At 47.1% G+C, this 22,116-nt stretch overlaps 2 protein-coding genes across 2 annotated transcripts; one reads left to right on the top strand and one right to left on the bottom strand.

Annotated features, from left to right (window-relative positions):
* The first annotated feature begins 847 nt into the window (after positions 1–847).
* On the top strand, positions 848–7,391 carry LOC117863198 (trafficking protein particle complex II-specific subunit 120 homolog). Its single transcript, XM_034746814.2, has 10 exons — positions 848–1,368; positions 2,013–2,213; positions 2,319–2,501; positions 2,674–2,783; positions 3,274–3,333; positions 3,463–3,754; positions 3,870–4,162; positions 4,272–5,149; positions 5,759–6,664; positions 6,951–7,391. Exons 1-10 carry the CDS (start codon positions 955–957, stop codon positions 7,169–7,171), a joined length of 3,558 nt encoding a protein of 1,185 aa, XP_034602705.1. The 5' UTR covers positions 848–954; the 3' UTR covers positions 7,172–7,391.
* A 337-nt stretch (positions 7,392–7,728) lies between these two features.
* On the bottom strand, positions 7,729–10,054 carry LOC117863199 (small ribosomal subunit protein uS17). The gene is made up of 6 exons (XM_034746815.2): positions 9,896–10,054; positions 9,493–9,533; positions 9,309–9,409; positions 8,396–8,540; positions 8,218–8,307; positions 7,729–8,036 (listed from the first exon to the last, which is right to left on the bottom strand). Exons 1-6 carry the CDS (start codon positions 9,905–9,907, stop codon positions 7,943–7,945), a joined length of 483 nt encoding a protein of 160 aa, XP_034602706.1. The 5' UTR covers positions 9,908–10,054; the 3' UTR covers positions 7,729–7,942.
* Positions 10,055–22,116: the final 12,062 nt, after the last annotated feature.

The raw sequence follows: 22,116 nt of genomic DNA on the forward strand, positions 1-22,116 counted from the left end.
CAGCCAATGCTTTTGCTAGACCAAGAATTGAAGGAATTCATCCAGTTGCAAAGAAGGCTGCGATGGATGCGGATGAACTGCAGAGAGGTAGTGAATAGTTAGCGCCAGCTTCTAATCGCAATTAGCGAGGCATATATATGCGGTTACTCCGAGCATCTAATGCAATGTCCGGGTAATTTCACCCAAAGAGACCTTGACACCTTGTCATGCAGCGTTTCCTCACCCGGTTGGTCCATTCATGCCGATTGCGCGTTCCATCCTCCCGGCCCCGTCCAAGACGGCCTCGGAACCCAGGTCAATGCGGCAATGCAGCCTCAAGCATGGAAAAGCACGAGAGCGGATGCCACCGGCGGCACCTGAATAAATTACCTCTACGAGATGAGACGACGACGGCGATGGAGCCGCTGTTCGCAGAACATTCAGAGAAGACAATCAATCCTGACAATCCATTGCCGAGAAATGTCCTATAGCTGTTCGGGGAAATCGCATTGACCACCGGTCGAGCCGGGTCTGTCGGGTTGGGTTATATGTAAGGGGAGGAACGGAGACCAGAAAGGCGCGGGAATTCGGGGAAACACGTGCTTCATGCCCGGGCGCCCGGCCGTCGTCTTCCCCACCTGCTACCCTGAGCGGCTGGGCTGAGCGCCTGCCGTTCTTCCGGGAAGAGAGCGACGGGAGCAGGTGTTGTGGGCTTGATTTGTATCCACCCAATTGTTCTCTCGGCCTGCCCTCCTGAGAAGGCCTCTATGTCCAGCAATAATGGCCCAAAGTCCGGCCCAGAAAAGAATCAGATCCAAAGGATCATCACTGCGCAAAGCGTTGTCCTCCCCCCCTCCCCCTCTCCTCCACCTGCCCGGCACCTCCCTGTCCTCCATCAGCGAGCCACTCAGATCTGCCGTTCCCGACCAGAGCCAGCGAGGCGAAGGCGCGAGGCGGGGACGCCAGCCATCTGCCATGGAGCCCGGGCTGAGCATCGAGTCCGGCTCCGCCATCCGCGTCGCGGTGCTCCCCGTGGGCGGCACGATCCCGCCGCCGCGCCTGCGCGAGTACATGGCGCTGGTGTCGCGCCACGCGCGCGTCGACCTCGCCTCGCTCCGCACCTACTACGCGGAGCACCAGAAGAGCCCCTTCGCGCACCAGCCCTGGGAGACCGGGTGCCTCCGCCTCAAGTTCGTGCTCGGCGGGTGCGTGCCTTCCCCCTGGGAGGACTTCCAGTCCTCGCGCAAGGTGCTCGCCGTGATCGGCATCTGCCACCTGCCGTCCTCGCCCGACCTCGACCGCGTCGCGGCCGACTTCGTCGACACGGCGCGGTCGTACTCGTCAGCGCTCGCCAACCGCTGCTTCGCCTTCTGCCCCACGGACGAGCAGGTACGTGCCTGCTGCTATCACGGCGTATCCTCCGAAGTCTTAGGAATCCCCGGCTCGGTATCCGTGGATCTCACCTTGGTGATCTACACTGCGCGTGTGTGTGATGATCATTGGTTTCGTGCATGCTCATTTGCTCCACTAAGTGTTCCGAATGGCAATGGCATGCTTCCAAGTATTCTGAATACTTGGATATGAGATCCGTGTGATCCCATTTGACCTTTGATCCGACAATCCAAACTGTGCTAGTTCACTAATTCTAGCTCGAGGGCTCAAAATCCTGTTGCTGCTCGAGGGTTGGATTTTACTTTTGCTGGGTGTTTGGTTACGCATTGTGCTCACTTCACTTGCCTTGCATTGTGCTAGTATCTGAGGATCTAGCTTGTTCAGTACTGTGCTTATTCCCATGTCATTCTCTCTTTGTGTAAATGCAATAGAACTTGTCAAACAGTACGCCTACCTTCTCGTGTGATAGAAGGAAGGATATTATTCACCTAGGTGATAGGTTATATACTTATATATGAGGTTGCTGTTTAGCTGCCTTAGAACCATGGATCTTGGTGTACCCATGTTGTAATGCATCTACTTCTGTTGGGTTTGATCACCTGATGCTCTAATGCATTATCTGTTTGTGGTTATTTTTTTAGATGGTGGCAAAAAAGAGGGACGATATTATCATGTTCCCTCCTTCTGATCAGCAATCGCTGGAACTTCATATGGTTACAATGATCCAAGATCTTGCTGCTTCATTGTTGATGGAGTTTGAGAAGTGGGTCTTGCGTGCAGAATCTACAGGAACTATTCTAAAGACACCTTTGGATTCACAATCCAGTCTTGGCTCAGAGGAGGTTCATACTTTAGGTGTTCCAAGTATTTTGACCAGTGTATGTTGATGATGCAAATGGCCCAAGATTGTATTACTTATACAAGACAATATACTTCTGTATTTTTAGGTAATTAAGGCTAAAAAGAGAAGGCTGGGTCGCGCACAAAAGATAATAGGAGATTATTGCCTTTTGGCTGGATCACCTGTTGATGCTAATGCACATTACACCACCGCAATAGAGCTTGCAAGATTGACTGGGGATGTTTTCTGGCATGCTGGAGCCCTTGAGGGTAGTGTCTGCGCATTAGTGGTAAGCTTTCACATCAAAGTCATTCTGGTTGTTGAACTGCATTCATCTTGATAAGTGGTATATCTATACTTCGTTTGAAATGTTTCCATTTATTTATAAATCTTACATAACATAAGATTTGTGGCAACCTACCCATGACCATTTTAGGTGATTATATTGTGCTTATGAACAGGTAGATAGGATGGGCCAAAGTGATCCCGTTTTGGAGGATGAAGTGAAATATCGTTATTACACCATTATCCAGCTATACAGAAGAGCCACTTTACAAGATAATGCTCAAAGGTATTATTTCAGGGTTGCTGTTGTCTTAATTATGTTTGTGAACCCCATGCCCTTCTGTCCTATATGGCAGTTTCCTCCTTTAGGTCTGTTATATTCTACAGAACCCCATTTTATTTCTTTTGTTTTGCACATAAAAGATTGAAGTGTTTTCATCTGTTTTTGTGAGCTGCTGGTATATTGAAGAAATAATACTTACTTCTATAACAGTTTGTTTCTTTCATTGCTGCATTTCTTTCATCTGTTTTTATGAGCTCCTTTGGTTTTGAATAGAATTCATGTTGGCTTGAAGGCTGTTATATCCTATCTTGTCCTTGAGTTCATTTTGTTTCTTCTTTGGTTTTTTGCCATCTCCATTCCCTCCTTTTCTGTTTTCTTTATTAGTACTTCTTTAACAGTGGGAATTGGAATCCAGGATAGCATGTAATACCAAGCTATTTACTTGGAAAATTTACTTAGCGCACTGACATTGTATCTGTCCTCTTTGGTGTAGAGTTTCACCTGTGAGCTTTGAGCTTGAAGCTGCCTTGAAGTTGGCAAGATACTTGTGCAGGTGAGTCTCCCATGTTCTTTGTTTCCAGTTAATCATGAATTCATGATATAACGATATGAGGTTGAGGTTGAGGTTGTGTCAAATCATACTCTATTTATGGTGAAGTCATCCACTGTCTTTATTTGTCAGGCGGGAACTTGCCAAGGAGGTGTCAGATTTGTTAATGGGAGCTGCAGATGGTGCCAAGGCTCTGATTGATGCCAGTGACCGACTCATACTATATATTGAAATCGCAAGACTTTTTGGTACACTTGGTTATAAGCGCAAGGCAGCCTTTTTTTCAAGACAAGTTGCACAATTGTACCTTCAGCAGGACAATGCATATGCTGCTATGAGTGCTATGCAGGTCCTAACCATGACTACAAATGCATACCATGTCCAAAGCCGAAAGGCTAGCAAAATAAATCATGATCCATCCAAGGTGAGATCATAATTTTTTTTTTGCATCTGCGGCATACTGAGAATCAATTATCTTTCATAAAGATACTTAAATATTTATGGATTCATGTTTCATTTGCATTGCTTATTTTGTTAAGGAACCTCATGCTAGCAGTACTGATTCTGGAAAAGTGCACCCTCAGTCTATAGTGTCATTGTTTGAGTCGCAATGGAGTACCATTCAAATGGTCGTTCTAAGAGAGATATTGATGTCATCAATCCGTGCTGCGGATCCACTCTCATCATGGAGTGCTGCAGCTCGTCTTCTTAGATCATTTTACCCACTCATCACACCAGCTGGTCAGAGTGGCCTGGCAAGCTCACTTGCGAACTCTGCTGATAAGCTTCCAACAGGCACACGCTGTGCTGATCCATGCCTTCCTTTCATTAGGTATACTTAAGCTCATCAATATTATCTTATTGTCACGTTTGAAGCTCATGGAAAAGTTAATCTTTACTATCTTCTGTGAATTTTTTTTCCTTATATTCTATTTTTCCAGGTTGCATTCTTTCCCTCTTCACCCTTCTCAAAGAGATATAGTAAAGCGCAACCCACATAAAAAGGAGTGGTGGACTGGTGCAGGTCCTTCAGGACCTTTCATTTATACTCCTTTCAGCAAGGCAGGAGCGTCGTCTGGGACTTCCAAGCAAGAGGTTAGTTGGATTGTGGGGGAGCCAGTTCAAGTCATGGTTGAGTTAGCAAACCCATGCAGCTTTGACCTAGTTGTTGAGAGCATCTATCTCTCGGTCCATTCTGGGAATTTCGATGCCTTTCCAGTTAGTGTTAGTCTTCCACCTAACACCTCAAAATTAGTTTTGTTATCTGGTATTCCAACACAAGTCGGACAAATTTCAATTCCTGGGTGCATTGTTCATTGCTTTGGTGTTATTACTGAACACCTATTCAAAGAGGTTGACTGCTTGCTCCTTGGAGCTGCACAAGGGCTTGTCCTTTCTGATCCTTTCAGATGTTGTGGCTCTAGCAAGGTTAAGAGTGTCAACTTTCCTAGTATTTCTGTTGTTCCTCCTCTGCCATTATTAGTTGCCAATGTTGTGGGTGGAGATGGTTCCATCCTTCTTTATGAAGGAGAAATTCGTGATGTTCTGATAACACTGACAAATGCTGGAACCGTACCAGTTGAAGAAGCAAATATTGCTTTGTCAGGGAAGAATCAGGATTCTGTTATTTCAATTGCCCATAGCACATGGAAATCTGCTCTTCCTATTAAACCAGGTGGAGAAGTGACATTTGCAGTGACTCTAAGAGCCTGGCATCTTAGCTCGGCAGATTTGGAAGCTGATGGCAGTAGATCTCCCGCAAGTTCAAGGAGAATAGCAAGAGAAGGAATCAACCCATTCTTGAATATTCACTATGCTGGTAGGTTGTCAGTTTCAACTCTTTAATACACTGTCATCCTTTATGGACACTCAATGACCGAATCTGTAGTTTTCTTCATATATCTGTTACAGCTGGACATTTGCAAATTTATTAAATTTTCCTGTTGTGAACTAATGCCTCTCTAATTTCATATTTTTATTAGTATATCTGAAGCATAGATAGAAATAGTTGTTTTGGGTTTAACATTAGCTTCTCTCTCTGTTTCAATGCTATTCACATGGCTCTAATAAGCGGCAATTCTTAATCATCTCTGCTTTATGGGCTTCCTATTATTCTCTTTGTCTTGCACCTCGTCTCATTATTCTTTCATCATGGACAATTCTATTTTTTTTAGCCCATGGACATTTTATTGTATGTGCTATTTGTTGTGATTGTTGCTTTGAAATGACCATCCTAATTATAGTTTAGTCCGTTCTTGGTAATATGATCTACTGTGCCTACTGTTAAAGCAATATTCTTATCAGCTATAGACATCAGTAATTTGTATAAGATTTCTTCTTTACAGCCTGTACATGCACATCTTGTTACATAGGCTAAAATATTTGGCATTATGTGGCTTCAAAACTAAATTTGTTTATTGCACATCAGGTCCTGCTGCTAATCCTGAGAATGGAGATATTTCTCTTCCACCTGGAAGACGCCTGGTTGTTCCATTGAATATCTGTGTTGTGCAGGGCATGCGTCTTGTAAGAGCACGCCTGTTGTCCATGGAAATACCTGCTCGATTTACTGAAGCGCATTTAAGGCCTGTCAGTGGCAAACATGATATAAGCACTGGAAATGACACAGAGCATACTAATGTTAATCTATTGAAGATTGATCCCTATAATGGAAGTTGGGGCCTCCGCCTTCTGGAACTTGAGCTTTTCAATCCTACTGATGTTGTTTTTGATGTTGATGTTGCTGTACATTCGGATGACACAAATTTGGATCAAAGACTAATCTCAGAAGGCAATGCTGCTGATGCGGCTTGTCACAAAACTAGAATTGATCGCGACTACTCTGCCAGAGTTCTCATACCTCTTGAGAACTTCAAATTACCTGTTCTTGATGCTTCCTTTTTTGTTAAGGAAAGTGGTAGTGATGAACCTCTTGGATCCCGGGCTGCCGCCATAGCAGAAAGGAATGCCAAGGCAGAGCTAAACGCGTCTATCAACAATTTGATTTCAAAAATAAAAGTGAAATGGCACTCTGGGAGAAATAGCTCAGGTGAGCTGAATATTAAAGATGCTATTCAGGCGGCACTACAAGCATCTATAATGGACATACTGCTACCAGATCCCTTGACATTTAGCTTTAAGCTTGCTAAGAATGGAACTGTTACCAATGTTGATTCTTCAAAGGATCCAATATCTGCTCATGAAATGACCCATATGGAAGTTCAGATTCGCAACAACACGAAGGAAATTATTCGAATGAACCTTAGCATTTCATGCAAAGATGTTGCAGGGGAGAATTGCTTCGATGAAAATAGTGCAACTGTCCTCTGGGCTGGTGAGTTATCTTTATGTTTTCATGCATGGTTTCAATTTTAGTTTATTGAGGCAGCAAACAATCCGTGTTAACTAGTAATGCAGAATGATGAAAGATATTTACATTAGGGGCACTTGGTTAGGCAATTTGTACTTTTAGAGCCCCTTCATTTCCTCACCTGAGTTATACTGATCGTTTTGGACAAAATATTTTTGATTCTATGGTGTTTTCAAACTGAGATTTATTCATCAAAGCATTACCCAGTGTCCTTGTTACACTGCTCTGACGTGTTCTTTTTCCTGTGCAGGTGTTCTTAGTGATATACACCTGGAGGTTCTACCATTGCAAGAGGTAGTACATCCTTTTTCCGTGTACTTCCTTGTACCAGGTGACTACTCGCTGCAAGCTTCTTCCGTTATCATTGATGCCACAGACGTTCTTCGTGCTCGTGCCAAGGCAGAGTCACCAGATGAACCTATACTATGCCGTGGATCCCCATTCCATATCCGGGTAGTTGGTACAGCATAGGCAGTTCTTCAGAGTTAGTTTAGAGACCTCATTTTGTACCGTGACATTTGTAGGTGTGAAAAATCTTATACAAGAGGGTTCCCTTCCCCACATGTGATTTGTTTGTTAGCCTCTTTGAAGGCTTCCTTGTAACACAATCATGTCGTGTACAGTGTACGAGCATAGTGAATTTCAGGCACGGGAATTGCATGTTGATAATTCCAGAATCTTTGATTCTTAATCTGAATGTCGACTCATAACTTGCTATTTACACGTTTGTTTCCATCCAGTCTATTCTTGCCAGCACAACTAGGGAGAATGATGGGGTTTCAATTCTAGTACTGCCTAATGGCTATACGGCATTCCAGTCGTGCCTCCACACCTAATGCTCCTCGGTAAGTCGCAAACGAGCAGTGATCTTGGGTGAAGTCGCAAACGTGCCGCCACACCTAATGCTCCACGTTAAGTCGCAAACAGGATTTTATTGCAATCACATGATGCGGGCAGTGCGACCCCCAACGAAGCCGATACGGGCCACAAGCCCACAATGGATGCAAACATTCCAAACAAATGACACCTAGAAAAGCATTCTCAGGACCATATGACTGAAATCGTAGGGAACTAAGCAATCACATACACACAGGGTCCCGAATTTTTCAAGATTTCAAGCTCTGGAAGTGATTCAAGTCAAATTCCTAGTACACAATTGATATGGAGAAAAAAAAAAGGCTAGGCAGCATCAAAATGTTATGACAAGCTTTTCCGGGCCCTCGACGGTTTACTCATCATGTCTTAAGCGGCAGTGAAAGCCTTCTTCACTGCTCCACTCTTTGAACCTGCCGGGATCACTTTGAGCACATTGAACCTCACGGTCTTTGATAGTGGCCTGAAATTAGAACAATGCAACTTACAGATTACGCCAAAGTGCCAAAAGAGCCATGATAGATATTTCATGTCAAACTAATGGATTACATTGAGCATAAACAAGACCAATTCATTTTCAGAAATCACATCATCCAGGTACCAAAGTATAAAGCTCATCACCAGAAAAGATAAAAATGTTTTACCTGCACTGGCCAATGATGACATGATCCCCTTCCTTCACACGGAAGCATGGTGAAATGTGCGCAGGGATGTTGGAGTGCCTCTTCTCATACCTACGCAGAACACCAAACAAAAGTTCATTTAGCAAAACAATCAACGTGACACAATTCAGCAACTTCAGGCACAACAAAATTAACTTGCCTCTGGTACTTCTTGACAAAGTGAAGATAATTCCTACGAACAATGATGGTCCTGTTCATCTTAGCACTATGGCATGTTCCAGCAATGATGCGACCCCTGATAGACACAGTGCCAGTGAATGGGCACTTCTTATCAATGTAGGTTCCTGCACCAAGAAGCATATAAAGGACAAGTAAATGAAAATTGGTTCAACAGAGTAAATCTAAAGCCAAGCACCTAAAACAATCTAAAAGGGTACCAGAACTTTCTGGAAACAAAACTAATATCGCTTCATTACTATAGTAGTATAGTATGAAAATGGTGGCAGTCTCAGCTATTTAGACACAGATGCATCATTTAAAATCAGTACAACTTGCATATACCAACAGATGATTCATACATTACAACGGACCAAGGACCTATGATAATAATTCATGTTAATCATGATCTATAATAGTTCTAATGTGGGTGTGACTAGCATCAGATATCCAAGGAAGAATTAACCAGCATAAGCTACCAAGTCCCAAGCAACAGGCAGCCACTGTGAATGTTTAAGAGAAACAAGCTTCCCTTTTTGCCATCGTCGCCACAAGAGCTATAGACTAAGATTACCATTTAGCAATCGTAATAGCTATACAGCAAGGTTTTGGAGCTTCAAAGCCTAAACCTACATTTTTTTCCTTAAAACCTTATGACTAAGATTTTGGATAACAATAACCTATGCTGGCAAAAAAATAAAAACAGGACATCTCAACAAGCATAGAAATCATGCTATGCATTCTAAGGGACATATACAAGTAGAAGCAGCACAATCTAGCAAACTGGTGAAACACTAACCTAACACATAGCAAGTAGTTATGTCAAGCAGATTTATACAACTTATCAAGCAAACGAAAACACCAGCAAAATGATTGAGCAAGAAAAGAATGCAGACCTTCAATGGCTTCCCTGGGAGTCTTGAACCCAAGGCCGATGTTCTTCCAGAATCTGTTCCCTCCCTTGCCAGGCTTGTTCCCCTTGGCGGCCTTCTTGGAACTGAATTCGAAAACAACTCATGAGACTCACATTAAAATATGAATGGAACAAAGGCACGTCAGACATAAGCGCTTGAATATTACCAGAGAAACACCTTGGGCTGCTTCAAGAAAGCCTTCTCCGTCTGCAGAGAAAACAAAGAGAAGATGTTGAACATCGACAGTAATCAAATGCATCAAATCACATGCACAGCTACGCCACAATTAGCAGGGACATCAAATTTTGGAGCTTAAACAATGTCGGAATAGTGCAGTGCAGATTCATGAGATCCACACTACGCCGCAAAATCACAGCTCTTCACAACCTAACCACCCAATCTCCGAAGGCTAAAATCTAACTTGCTACAGCGCTAGGAAGCATCCACATGGAGCCACAAGGCAACGCGTGATACACGTACACTACCACCCAATGTACACGAGATCCGCCACAATCAAAGCTGGCGCAGCGCCGTAGTGGTTGAAACAAGTGGTTCCCAAGGCGTCTCACCTGCTCCGCCATGGTCGCCGCGCGAAGGAGGAGGCGCCGATGCCCGGTGTAGAGGAACGCGCTGACCTCAAGCGGCGGCGGCGGCGGCGGCGGCGGGAGCTGTGGAGACGAAGAAATGCCCGAGGCTTAAAACCCTAACCTCTTCTGTGCTTAAATGAATGGCGGGGTCGGAGGTGGGCTGGACCTAGTGGGCTTCATGAACGCAGCCCTAGTGTCAAATAGTATTTGGGCCGTGATGGGCTGGCCTCCAGAGAAGAGGCTCGATGGGCCTTGCTTTCTAGTCCGTTCTTGGCTGGGCCTCACAGCAGCAAGTAAGTCCACTGTCCATGTGACGTGACTTGATCACTTGATTCTGGGCACCCGCAACAATATACAGAGCATGCTCTCTATGATGCAATCCACGTCACCTGTGGAGAGCATAATAGACTAATCTTCAAATAGTTTAGTTGGACTAAACTTTAGTTTCTGTTAGTTGGCTTGTTTAGTTACATGGACTAGAGTTCATCAGTGCAGTTGTCCATGAGAATGAACTGCAAAGATGGATTGCAACAGCACAGTGAGCACCAGGCTCTTTCCCTTGGATGCCCCCGGCGCCGATGCAGGATCTTCCTGCCTTCTTCTCTGTCCCCGGAAGCTCTTCCTGCATCAAGCAAGCGTGAGCCCGTGACGGAAGCTCTTCCTCGCGACGGCAGCGGTGGCAGTAGCGGCCCTAGTCCCCTGCCTTCTCCTCATCCCTCCCTTTCCTCTCCTTCTTCCTCTCCCTCTCCTTCTCCATCTCTTCCTGTTTCTTCCTTCTAGATCTCGATCTGCGACTTCAATGGCGCGAGGGCATGGGAGCGCAACAGCGTGCAGCCTAGGCATCCGTTGCCTTCGGTGCGTCCCTCTGGCCGGCCCCAGCGCGGCGGCAGGCGGACTTGGGTGGCTGGCCCTAGTGCGGCGCTGGGCCACCACGGGTGACTTGCCTAGCGGCCCGCTGCGACGGCGTTGTGCGGCTTCGAGTGGCTGCTGCCGTCAGTGCACGGCCCTGGCCGGCAGCGGGGGCAGCGGGCGGCGGGACGGGGCCGGCGGCGACGGCGGCGGGGGTCGGGTGTGAGGGATGCTGGCGGCGGGCAGGAGGGTGGCGGGGGCTGGGCAGGAGGCGGCGGGATGGAGTCAGGTGGGAGGACGAGCAATTAATGAGAGGGGTAGGGGTGTCTCCAACACCCTTTAGTCCAATTTAGTGGACTATAGGACTAAAGCTTTTACTCCAAACTTTAGTCCACCTTTTTGGGTGTTTGGGGACTAAAAGTGCCTAAAAACAATGGACTAAAGTTTAGTCCATAGGAACCAAATAGGGCCTTAGCTACAACCGCATGCTCCAAAACTTTGCGGGCCCTGCATGGTAATGCTTTCTAATCACAGCTCTCTCTCTCTCATGTCTTCCATCCACATCCTCCCGTCCAGGCCGCCACGCCCTACCCTCGACCAGCACCCGCCAATCCTCCCCCGCACCCGCGTTGGCCGCGACCCCTCACCTCCGCCAGCATCGCCGGCCTCGTCTCGCTCGGCCACACCGATTCCGCACCGCTAGCTGCGCTCTGCTCGCCCGCGGCGGAGCCGAGGCCCATTTGCGGCCTTGCGCGCGCGCCGCCGGCCCCATCGGTTGTGGTCGTGCTGATTCCGTGCCGCCAGCCGAGCTTCGCCGCCCGCGCCGGCATCGAGGCCCTCATGCGGCCCCGCGCGCTACCAGCGCCGTCTTGCCTGGCCACGGCTGCGCCGAAGGCCGCCCACGACGAATGTCACCACCCCATTCGCGTCCTTGAGTGTTGCCGACCTTGCCACCTGTCCGACTCCGTCGGAGGTTGCCCACGCCAGGCCCCCCGCCTCGCCATTGTGGCCTGACTCCAGCTGCTCCGCCTGCATGCCGGAGGCCGCCTGAGGCAAAGGAAGAAAGAGAGAAGAATTGATGAGCACATGGTAGGCCCACTTAGCATGGGGTGCGTGCTACCGGCTGTTGCTAGCTCTGGCAGCGCTTTTCTCTCTCTCTCCTCATCTCTCTCTCTCTCAAGAAACTAGGGAATCAGTATGCACAAAAGGCTCAATACAACTCGGATTGCGTATAGCTAGATGAGCTAACTCATGCATGACTTTATTCTATTTTCTACTAGTCTTGACGAATCTCACGCTGGGTAGAACCTCAGCATCCTGGAGAGTGTCACAGATTATGGACGCCACCAACGACCTGTCTGTGCCTCCAGCTTTAAGCTTCTCCACAACTCTTGAGCAGTCACACTCCAACATCGCCTCTCGAGCGACCGACCATCCTGATTCCCTCTAGGCAAGCCTATGCCCCCGCCTCCTCTGCGTCTCTACAAAACCTTAGAAGGCGCCAGGAAGCCAAGAGTGGCTGGCTCGAATTATTTTTGATAATAACTCCCATAGCCGCCCCTCCCATTTCCTTGATGAAGGCTCCATCAACATTTACCTTCAAGGTCTCTCTCGACGGCGGTACCCATCTTCCATCAGCGGTCGGTTTCTCCACGACAGGATGGGCATTCCTTCCTCGGTCCAGCTTCTTCTTCCCGCATGTATCACCTCCCACTTGCTGATATTTGATCTGGAACAATGCCTCTATGTAGCATGTCAGGAAGACTGAGCTGGTGATAGAGATCTGCTCCCTGGCTTGCAATACCCTGTTCCTGACATTCCAACACCTCCATATTAGTATAAGAAAATTTGAATTAGAAACAACATCATACCTATCCAATATGGCAAGTAGCCATTCAGGTCCTGTTTCCGCTAGCAAAGCCACCTGCTTCCTAAGCTCGTACCTAAGGGCATGTGCGTGCGGGCAAGTGATGAACGCATGAAAAATATTCTACATTTGGTGACCACACAACTCACAGCTACACTCCTGGTCGAGATGCCTATACTTCTTGTTCTGTCTCATTGGTAGCCCATTATTGACCACCTTCCAAGCAAAAACTCTAACATTTGATGGAACTCCAGCACTCCACATTCTTTTCCACAGAGCTCGCTCTCGTTCTATATAGAGCTGGAGCTGGTGGCACCCATCTCATATTTTTCACGCATCGCCAGTTTGTATGCACTTCTAACCGAGAACATGCCTATCTTCTCGAAGTTCCATGCAATCCAGTCTGCAGATGGAGTGGATGGAAGCTTAATCTTTAAGATCTCATCAGCATCATAGGGATAGAAAAACCTTCTAATAGTAGCTTCATCCCATATATTGGATGTCTGGTCAATAAGATGGGAAACCCGTCTCAACCTGCACGTCCTCACACTCCCGATGGGCTTCATACCATACGGTTTGGGTATCCAATTATCACGCCATATACAAATGGAACTATTATCACCAACCCGTCAAATTACACCCTTCTTGAGCAATTCCAACCCATACTCAATGGCCCTCCATGTCCGTGAGGCTTCCCCAGCTATCACAGTGTCCAAAAGGTTACATCTAGGGAAATATTTTGTCTTTAGGATGCAAGCACACAGGCTGTCAGGGAAGATTAGTAGGCGCCAAGCTTGTTTAGCAAGAAGAGCCAGGGAAGATTAGTAGGCGCCAAGCTTGTTTAGCAAGAAGAGCCTGATTAAAAAAATCAAATCCTTAAAATCCATTCCTCCAAAATCTTTGGGTATTAGAATGGTCATCCATGGAACCCATTGCAGTTTTCGTCTGCCCCTCTCTGATCCCACCAGTAAGCATCGACAGCTTTCATTAGATCCTCACATAGGCCATCGGTAAACTTGAAAACGCTCATGATATACTTCAGGAGCGCTTATGCTACCGATTTAATTAGGATCTCTTTCCCAGCTGCCAATAACTCCTTTTCGTTCTAAGCAGGCATGCTCTTTGCAAACCTCGCCTCGAGTGGCTGAAAAGTTCCTCTTTTCATGCGCCCCTAAGGTGTAGGTAGGCCCAAGTACTTCTCCTCAAAATCCAATCTCACCACCCCTAGAATGCTTCGGACCAGCTGGATAACATCCCCCTCCCTTCCTTCTCGCATGAGCAAAGAACATTTATTGGGGCTTAACAACTATCCTGTGTTCCTCTGAAAAATAGTTAAAGCATCTTTAACTAGGCATGCATGTTCAGCAGTAGCGCGGAAGAAGAGCATACCGTCGTCGGCGAACAAGTAAGAGATGCTCGGTGCGCGCCTACAAACTTTAGTTCCCTCAAGCTGTCCCATTCCTTCATAGTGTTTTAGCAGGACAGAGAGGCCATCAGCAACTAAAAGAAAGAGGTAGGGTGAAAGTGGATCACCTTGACATAGACCATGAGATGGGGTAAAGGGCGCCAACGGAGCCCCATTGAAGCGAACTGAGTAGCGAACAGTACACACACATGTCATGATCCACTCCACCCACTGACTTTGAAAGCCTAGTTTCACCAACAAATTATTTAGGTAACCCCAGCCAACATAGTCATACGCTTTTGACACATCCAAATTATATGCACAAAACTCCTCCTTATCACCAGAACCCTTCTAGATTGCATGTATGCACTCGAACGCAATAATAGCGTTGTCTGTAATCATACGGCCAAGCACAAAAGCACTTTGCTCTGACGAGATAAGTTCTCCCAAAAACGGCCTCAACCTGTTCACCAAGCACTTGAACATGACTTTGTAAATAACATTGCATAAGCTAATGGGTCGGAAATCCTTTAGCTCTTCTGGGTTATTTCCTTTGGGGATTAGCACTATAGCCGTGTCATTTATACCTGGTGGCCTAATCCCATCCACAAAAAACTTCTTATAACCCCAATCACATCTTCCCGCGATATGTCCCAATACCTCTTGAAAAAATGCGTCGGGAATCCATCCGGCCCTGGAGCCTTCAGGGACCCCATCTGGAAAAGAGCATCTGATATTTCATGATCTGTGAATTCTTTGCATAGCTGCTGATTCATTACCTCTGAAACCTTGGATTCAGTTAGGTCCAGTAGCTCGTGTGGTATAACATCCGGGTCTGCTTCATACAACCTCATGAAAAAATTAGCCGTCAATTGCTTAAGGCCATGCGGATTATCACACCAATTGCCTGCTGAATCTTTCAGCTTCTTTAAATGATATTTACGAGCCCGCCAAACTGCTTGTCGATGGAAATAACTCGTATTACTATCTCCCTCTTTTAACCATGCAATACGCGATCGCTACAGCCACATCATTTCCTCCCGGTATAGCAGCTCGCCCATACGGTCGGTAATAATACGGACGTCGTTCCTCCTAGTCGATAGATTGCCCTTTAATTCCTCAAGCTTTGCACGCAGGGACTCCAACTCCACTACCACTGATCCAAAGTTTTGCTTACCCCAGGATCGCAGAGCACATAACACACAACGTAAAGCAGTAGCCACTCCCCCTAGGCCCTCCCTGCTCGGCGCCGTGCACCAGGCCTCTTTAATTTCGTGCGCTAGAGACTCCAAGAGTTTCCACATAATCTCATGTCAGAAAACCCGTGGCTTGTGCTGTTTCCAGTTCTCCTTTCTTATCTCTAGCAGCAAGGGACAATGGTCAGAGCATGACGACACCAGATGGTACAGCGTAGCATCTGCAAAAAAATCTCGCCAATTAGTATCAGCACTAGCTCTATCTATACAAACCTTCACATTTGCCGCCCCCTCCCTTCCATTATCATACGTGAAAGGCAGACCCACAAAACCCAACTCCACTAGACCGCAATCATTTAAAGCATCCCTAAACAAAACCATCAGCTCTCCGGCCTTTCACAAACAGAAAAGTGTACAAGACCCCACATCGCCTCATTAAAGTCGCCCATAACCAGCCAAGGCAAATCCGAGACTGAGCGCAAGCATCTTGGGCAATCCCACATGCGATGCCTAATCTCCGTTCTAGGCTCCCCATACACAAATGTTACCCTGAACCAGGGCACATGCAAGCTAGCATGAACCCAAACATCGATGTAGTGAAAGTTTTTCTCCATTAATTTAACCTCAACAGACTCATGCCAAAACAGAGCTAGACCTCCACTCCTACCATCACTATCAACCGCGATACAATTCTCAAGATCTAATCTCCACCTCAAATTTGCTACCCTATTTTCTAAATTACGAGTTTCACAAAGAAAAACTAAACTCGGGCTTTTAGCTCTAACCAGAGCCGATAGCTCTTGAACTATCTGAGAGAGCTTGGTCCCTCAGTAGTTCCAACACAAGACATTCATTGCCTTTGGTGGGGCTCGCCCTGAGCACCCACCAGGTTTCCTGTAGCCTCCTCCCCTCCTTTGTATCCACTACTTCCTTCATTCTTGTTCCTACCCACATCAACCGACGGCACATGCAGGCCACTACTTCAATCGTTCTTGTTCCTGCCCACATCAATCGATGGCACATGCAAGCCATCTGGGCACACTCCACCATGCTGCATCTCCTGCAAGGACTTGGCAATCACATCCGGCTTCAGCGCGCTCCTATGCTTCCATGGCTTATTGATGTCTTTGGACACGCCAGGGCTCCTAGCTGGTGATTTGCGGTCTAGTGCACCCCCCGGCCTTGGCCTTGGCCCGTAGCAACCTGTCATGTAGGCTTAGCGGTGTAGCTGACGACTTATTCATCATTTGCTCTTCTTGGATAGATAGGGAACCATCACTCGAACCATCATAAGAGACGATGCCATAAACTCTTTCCATAAAACCCAACATAGCATCATGGTTACACCCTGCCGTTACTGATGGGCCAGAGTTGATATATGGATCAGCCGTATCCACCGCCATCTTCTGGACACCATCTGCTAGGTAATCCGCAACCTCTGGGGTAACGGCAAATTTTGTGTTTGAGCTTTCCTCCACCCGCCCTTCTACCATCATGCCGCCAGCCTCCTTTTCCTCCCTCTTCTGTTGCCTTCCTGAGCGCTGTTGCACTCTCCCGCGGCGCCCATCATTTAGCGAAGAGGAGCTGGAGTAGGAAATAACTTTATCCTTCTGCGCACCACTAAAATTGAGACCTCTCTTCGCAAGTGGCACCGTCACTTGGAAGGAGAGTGTCCTTGCAGCCTCCCTCTTGAATGGCGAAGCTCACAGCTCTATACCAAAATTTGGCTCACCTTCATAGAGTTCCTCATTCGGGTATTCACGTTCTGCATGGCCAATACGGCCACAACAAAAACAGAAGTAGGGAACATACTCATACTTCAACATAAACTCCATCAAGCCTCTCCCTCTAACTCGGATCTGCACACTACTCTTAAGAGCATCAGCTAGCACAAAATCGACCTTCACCCTTTTGAAATCCTTGACAGCTTCTCCCACCTCTAAAACTTTCCCCACTTTTGCTCCCAGGGCATTGACCAAACCTGTGGTCATCATCCCCACAGGTATATCATGTATGCGGATCCATAGAAGTATGGATTCAATGATGACCTCAGATAGTCTAGACAACCCATCATAACGGACCACAATCAAAACATCCTCCTTAAAATTCCATGGACCTCCTTGGAGAACATAGTTGAGCGAGCTCTCCGATGTAAACTCCAGTAGGAATATGTTGTCACCAAGAACTCTAGAGCTCATATCACCCCACACATTGCTCAACTCTGCAAACATGATCTTTGATTTGGCAACGCGGTTAGAATAGTATCTCGCCACTGCAAACCACTTCTTTTTCACCCCTCCTGCAGGTTCCTCTTCCTCGAAGTCATATTCAAATTCTCCTTCCTCCAGGTCTTCCCCTGCTGGCTCACCATGGACCATGGACCTCCTATCCAAGTTTACCTCCTCCTAGGCCACGGCATCTGCACCATCTACTCCCTGGTGCTGAACCTCCAAGCTGCCTGAATCGATCATGGTATCCCCGACTACATCCAGCTTCTTCTCTGACCGCTACTGACGTGAACTCATCTCCTTCTTAGTCGATGGCACCGATAACCAGGACACACCCCAACCCACACAGATCACCGAACTTTGGCTTCATGTGGGCAACCTCCTCAGCGGAGATCCCTTATCACCCCCACCGCAGATCGTAGATCGAAGATAGGAAGGGAGCCAATAGGCATCATGGCGGCAAGAAGATAAAGGAGACACCAAAACCCTAGCTGCTTCCCGAGTATAGGAATACCTCTTATGAAGCTGATACGTAAAGGGACAGGAGACCTCCCTGTCACCGTACGATCGATTTGAATCTTCTGTATCCCAGATGGACTTGGAAAGAGGCCACCATAAATGATGATTATCGCCATCCTTCTAGATTGAAAACCCGACCGAGTCTGTGACTGAACTCGCCGTACCATGACGAGCACTAGGAGCGCCCAACGAACCACCCGCCGCACTGCATGTACCAACGCACGTGGTGGCGCAGAAATCAGAGAGCATTCTCATCATCGGGATGAGACACACAAGCCTTGCCATCTCCATTACCCCTCCTTGACAAACGAGGAACGACGGTGGCCTACAGAGCAGGGCGGCGGCGGCGGCAGTCAGGTCGCCGCTACATCGCCAATTGCCCTCTCTGTCATTTTCGGATCGATGGTTCATCAGTCATGCATTCCTCATTTCTCTTTCGAAGCTTATAGAGAGCCTAAGGACTTGTTTGCCTAAAATGGCTCCGACTCTGGCTCCTTTGGTGGAGCGGCTTGTTTGGTGGAGTTGAAGCCGTTTTGAAAAATGTTTGGCAAAACGGTTTCTCATGTTTTTCATGGATGCATGATATATGTCAATTTTATAACGTGGTTTTGTATAAAATAAAGAAGGTTTATAAATATGATTAAGTATTAGGTCAATAATCCTTCTCTTTTTCCTTTTTTTATTTTTTCTCCATTCTTTATTTTTTCCCTTCACCTCCTTTTCTCCTTTTTCTTTTTTTCTCATTACTTGTATCCTCCTCCCAATCTTTTCACGCCGCTCATTCTTATCTCTCCACGCCACTGGTCCAAGCCGCTAGCTTTGCTCCCTCACCGTGTCGCTCCTGGCCACAAGTGCGTTGCTACGGTGGTGCCCCGCCTCCACCAATGGCCAAGCACCGCCCGAGCGCTGCTGCTGCTCTCCATCTGCATGAGGGATTTGCTACTGTGAGGTGGGGCCGGCCGCCTAGGCTGGGCCACGCGCCCGCGTCGATGCTAGCCGGGGCTGGAATAGAGCTGGAGGACGAGCTTCGACAAGCCGTCGGTGGTCCTCCTAGCCAGCAGGCGGCTGTTGCACGCTGACGGTAAGAGAGAGGAGCCATGGTGGCATTTTCGCTATAATAATCATGAATTTGATGGGCAATTTTGTACTTATGACTGAGGGGATAGGGAGGAGCCGGAGAGAGCTGCCTTTTTTGCTCCAGCTCCCCAGTTCAATTTTAGCTCGAGCTACTGGTAGCTTCAACAATGAAGGGGGTGTTTGGGAGACAGGGGCTAAACTTTAACCCTGCCACATCGGATGTTCGGATGCTAATTAGGAGGACTAAACATGAGCTAATTACAAAATTAATAGCAAAAACCTAGGCTAAATCGCGAGACGAATCTATTAAGCCTAATTAATCCATCATTAGCGAATGGTACTGTAGCACCACGTTGTCAAATCATGGACTAATTAGGCTTAATAGATTCGTCTCGCGATTTAGCCTAGAGGTTGTGCAATTAGTTTTGTAATTAGCATATGTTTAATACTCCTAATTAGTGTCCAAACATCCGATGTGACAGGGACTAAAGTTTAACCCTTGTCTCCCAAACACCCCCGAAGCCGTTTTGTGTAAGAACGTTTGGCAGAATAGAAGCTAAAGTTGGAGCTCTACCAAAGAGGGCCTAAGGTCCTGTTTGATACAAACTCCTAAAGATTAGTAGTGTACTTTAGTACCCTCTAGTCCTAAAGTTTAGTACAGGGCTGTTTGGATGGACTATTAGGACGTTAGAGGGAAAATGTCATTTTTACCCCCCAATTACTCCTCTAAACTACCCCTGCACTATTCACACCATTAATGCATGCGAGGGCAACAGGGGTAAAGGGGGACTTGGGACCACTTTTAAGAGAAATAGGATCCATTAGTACCCATTGGCCCTCCTAATGAAAATAACCCTCCTAAAGTTTAGGACTGCACTTTTAGAACCCATATTTGGATACACAAATCCTAAAAGTATCCTAAAAGTGGACTCCTAACTAAACTGCACTTTTAGAACCCATATTTGGATACACAAATCCTAAAAGTATCCTAAAAGTGGACTCCTAATCTTTAGGAGGGTGTATCAAACAGGACCTAAAACTGCACCAATTGCGGTGCCCTAACACACTAACAGCCTATATAGGTGGCCCCAGCCTAACGTTGGTGGTGACGAGCCCGGATGTGGATTCAAAGCGACTAGACAGATCGGTGCCTGCCCATGACATTGCTTATGCTGTTAGTCTAAGGTATCTGTGTATAATTGTGGAAGGAATATATGTACATAGGAATAACTGGAATAGAAAGGAACATTGCAGTGAACAATGTAATGAACTCTGAATGATCAAGATATCTTGTATCCAGCAATTTATTTTGTCTAGGCGTTGTAATTAATCTTGAATCCCCAGCAAAGGAATGAATCTTGGTCCCATGGGTATCCAGGATTACAAAGTCGACAGTGACTTTGTTTTTCCCTCATCTGCACGTAATGCGTGTAGCAACTGTACCGAACACCAGAAAGCATCACATAAGGCTTCTTAAGATCTCAAATTGCATCATCACTTCATCAATGATTCAATCTGGTAAACTACTATATGAGTTATGCATCAGGCCAGCAGCACACTGTGATGTAGTTGCTTTCTGAGTCACTCGATAGCCTCATCTCTATTTTTTTTCTCCCAAAAAATGGTCATGTAACATTTGTCAAGCGTCGCAAGTGCCAGATTGTACCTTAGACTGCAGCAAAAGAAAAAAAACACGCAGGACATGCGTTGCGCATCTTTTGTCAAACAGGTTCTGAGCGTCTCAACGCCGTCAGCAGCATAAGCGGGCGGCAGCGGCCGAGTTGGAGTCGGCAGTGACGTACGCGATGCGCCGGGGCACGTACCTTGCGCGGTTGCGCCGGCAAGTGTGGTGTCCGGGGAGTGTGGCGGCCGAGGAGCGCTTCAGGCCAGCCTTGCCCAGCTCACGGGCCCTGTGCGGCGACCGGCGAGCGCCCCGCCCGTCGGCCACGGTGCGCCAGCGTACTGTCACCGCTCATCCACTCCGGGCTCCGTGCTCCTCCCTGGATGGCCACTGGTCAGCATACAGCCACAGCACTCATCCTTCTTGGCGGCGCGCATCGAGGCGGCTACGCCTCTCGTTGCCCTCGCGGACGAAGATAGGGAGCGGGGTTCGCCGCGTGTCTTGTTGATGAAGCTGCCGGAGGCGGGGGAGCTGTGGGGTTGGCGAGAATGATGTTCGATGGTTCCAGACAATTCGTGACCTATACCCATACTCCTTCCGCCCAGTATAAGTGCATTTTTAGGATTTGAGTAGCACATTTGGTATTAATAGGAAAAGACTATAATACCCCTATTCAAAGGTAAAAGACATCTCGAGAAGTAGCTGTATAATTACAGAAGCTAGTACTACCGGCAAGGCGCGCAGTGTGGAATTTTTCCAGGAGGAGGATGGAGAAAGGCTTGCTCGTGTGCTTTAGATTTTTTTAACAAATGGGCTCACGTACGGGGGTGAACGGCAAGCTTAGCTGGAACACTGGGATTTTTTTTTGTGTACTGATGCTCCCGTACCAGCTACTGTTGCGGTTCTTTTAGGACGTTTTTTGAATCTTACAAGTGCAGTTAAACTGGACGGAGGGAGTACCGAACAACCAGAACTCTTTCAAAACAGGTCCCACTGTCAGTGGTAATGCTACAGTACTACATGTCCTAGAATTGCATCAATCCTAGGAATTTTAGGCCCCCTTTGCCATCGCTTTGCTTCGGCTTCGCGCTACAGTAACGCGAAATATTTAGCACTGTACGTTCCTGTAGCACAAAGCCAGAACGGATACCAAAATCTCAAAATAAACCGGGAAGCGCAATATTTAGCATTGTATGTTCCTGTAGCACAAAGCTAGAACGGATACCAAAGCCTCAAAATGAACTGAGAAGGAGGTGAAGCCCAAAAAAGTGGCTCCCCACGGCTCCGGCTCCGCCTGCTACAGTGCTACTGCAGTTGCAAAGCCGAAGCCCCCCTAAGCCAAACCAAACGAGCCCTTAGCCCCCTTTAGTACGGCTTCTCAACCGGCTTCACCGTCGGCTTCTTGAGAAGCTCTACCAAAGGGGCATCCAGAAAAAAGCTT

Source organism: Setaria viridis, chromosome 7 (genome assembly GCF_005286985.2).
Source record: "Setaria viridis chromosome 7, Setaria_viridis_v4.0, whole genome shotgun sequence".
NCBI lineage: Eukaryota > Viridiplantae > Streptophyta > Magnoliopsida > Poales > Poaceae > Setaria > Setaria viridis.

Coding starts and splice junctions, on each gene's coding strand:
- LOC117863198 (XM_034746814.2), top strand. CDS start 955: ATGGAGCCCGGGCTGAGCATCGAGTCCGGCTCCGCCATCCGCGTCGCG. Junction 3,755..3,869: donor TAAATCATGATCCATCCAAG/GTGAGATCATAA, acceptor TATTTTGTTAAG/GAACCTCATGCTAGCAGTAC. Junction 6,665..6,950: donor TGCAACTGTCCTCTGGGCTG/GTGAGTTATCTT, acceptor TTTCCTGTGCAG/GTGTTCTTAGTGATATACAC.
- LOC117863199 (XM_034746815.2), bottom strand. Junction 8,308..8,395: donor TTTGTCAAGAAGTACCAGAG/GCAAGTTAATTT, acceptor TGTTCTGCGTAG/GTATGAGAAGAGGCACTCCA. Junction 8,037..8,217: donor GTCATCATTGGCCAGTGCAG/GTAAAACATTTT, acceptor TTCTAATTTCAG/GCCACTATCAAAGACCGTGA.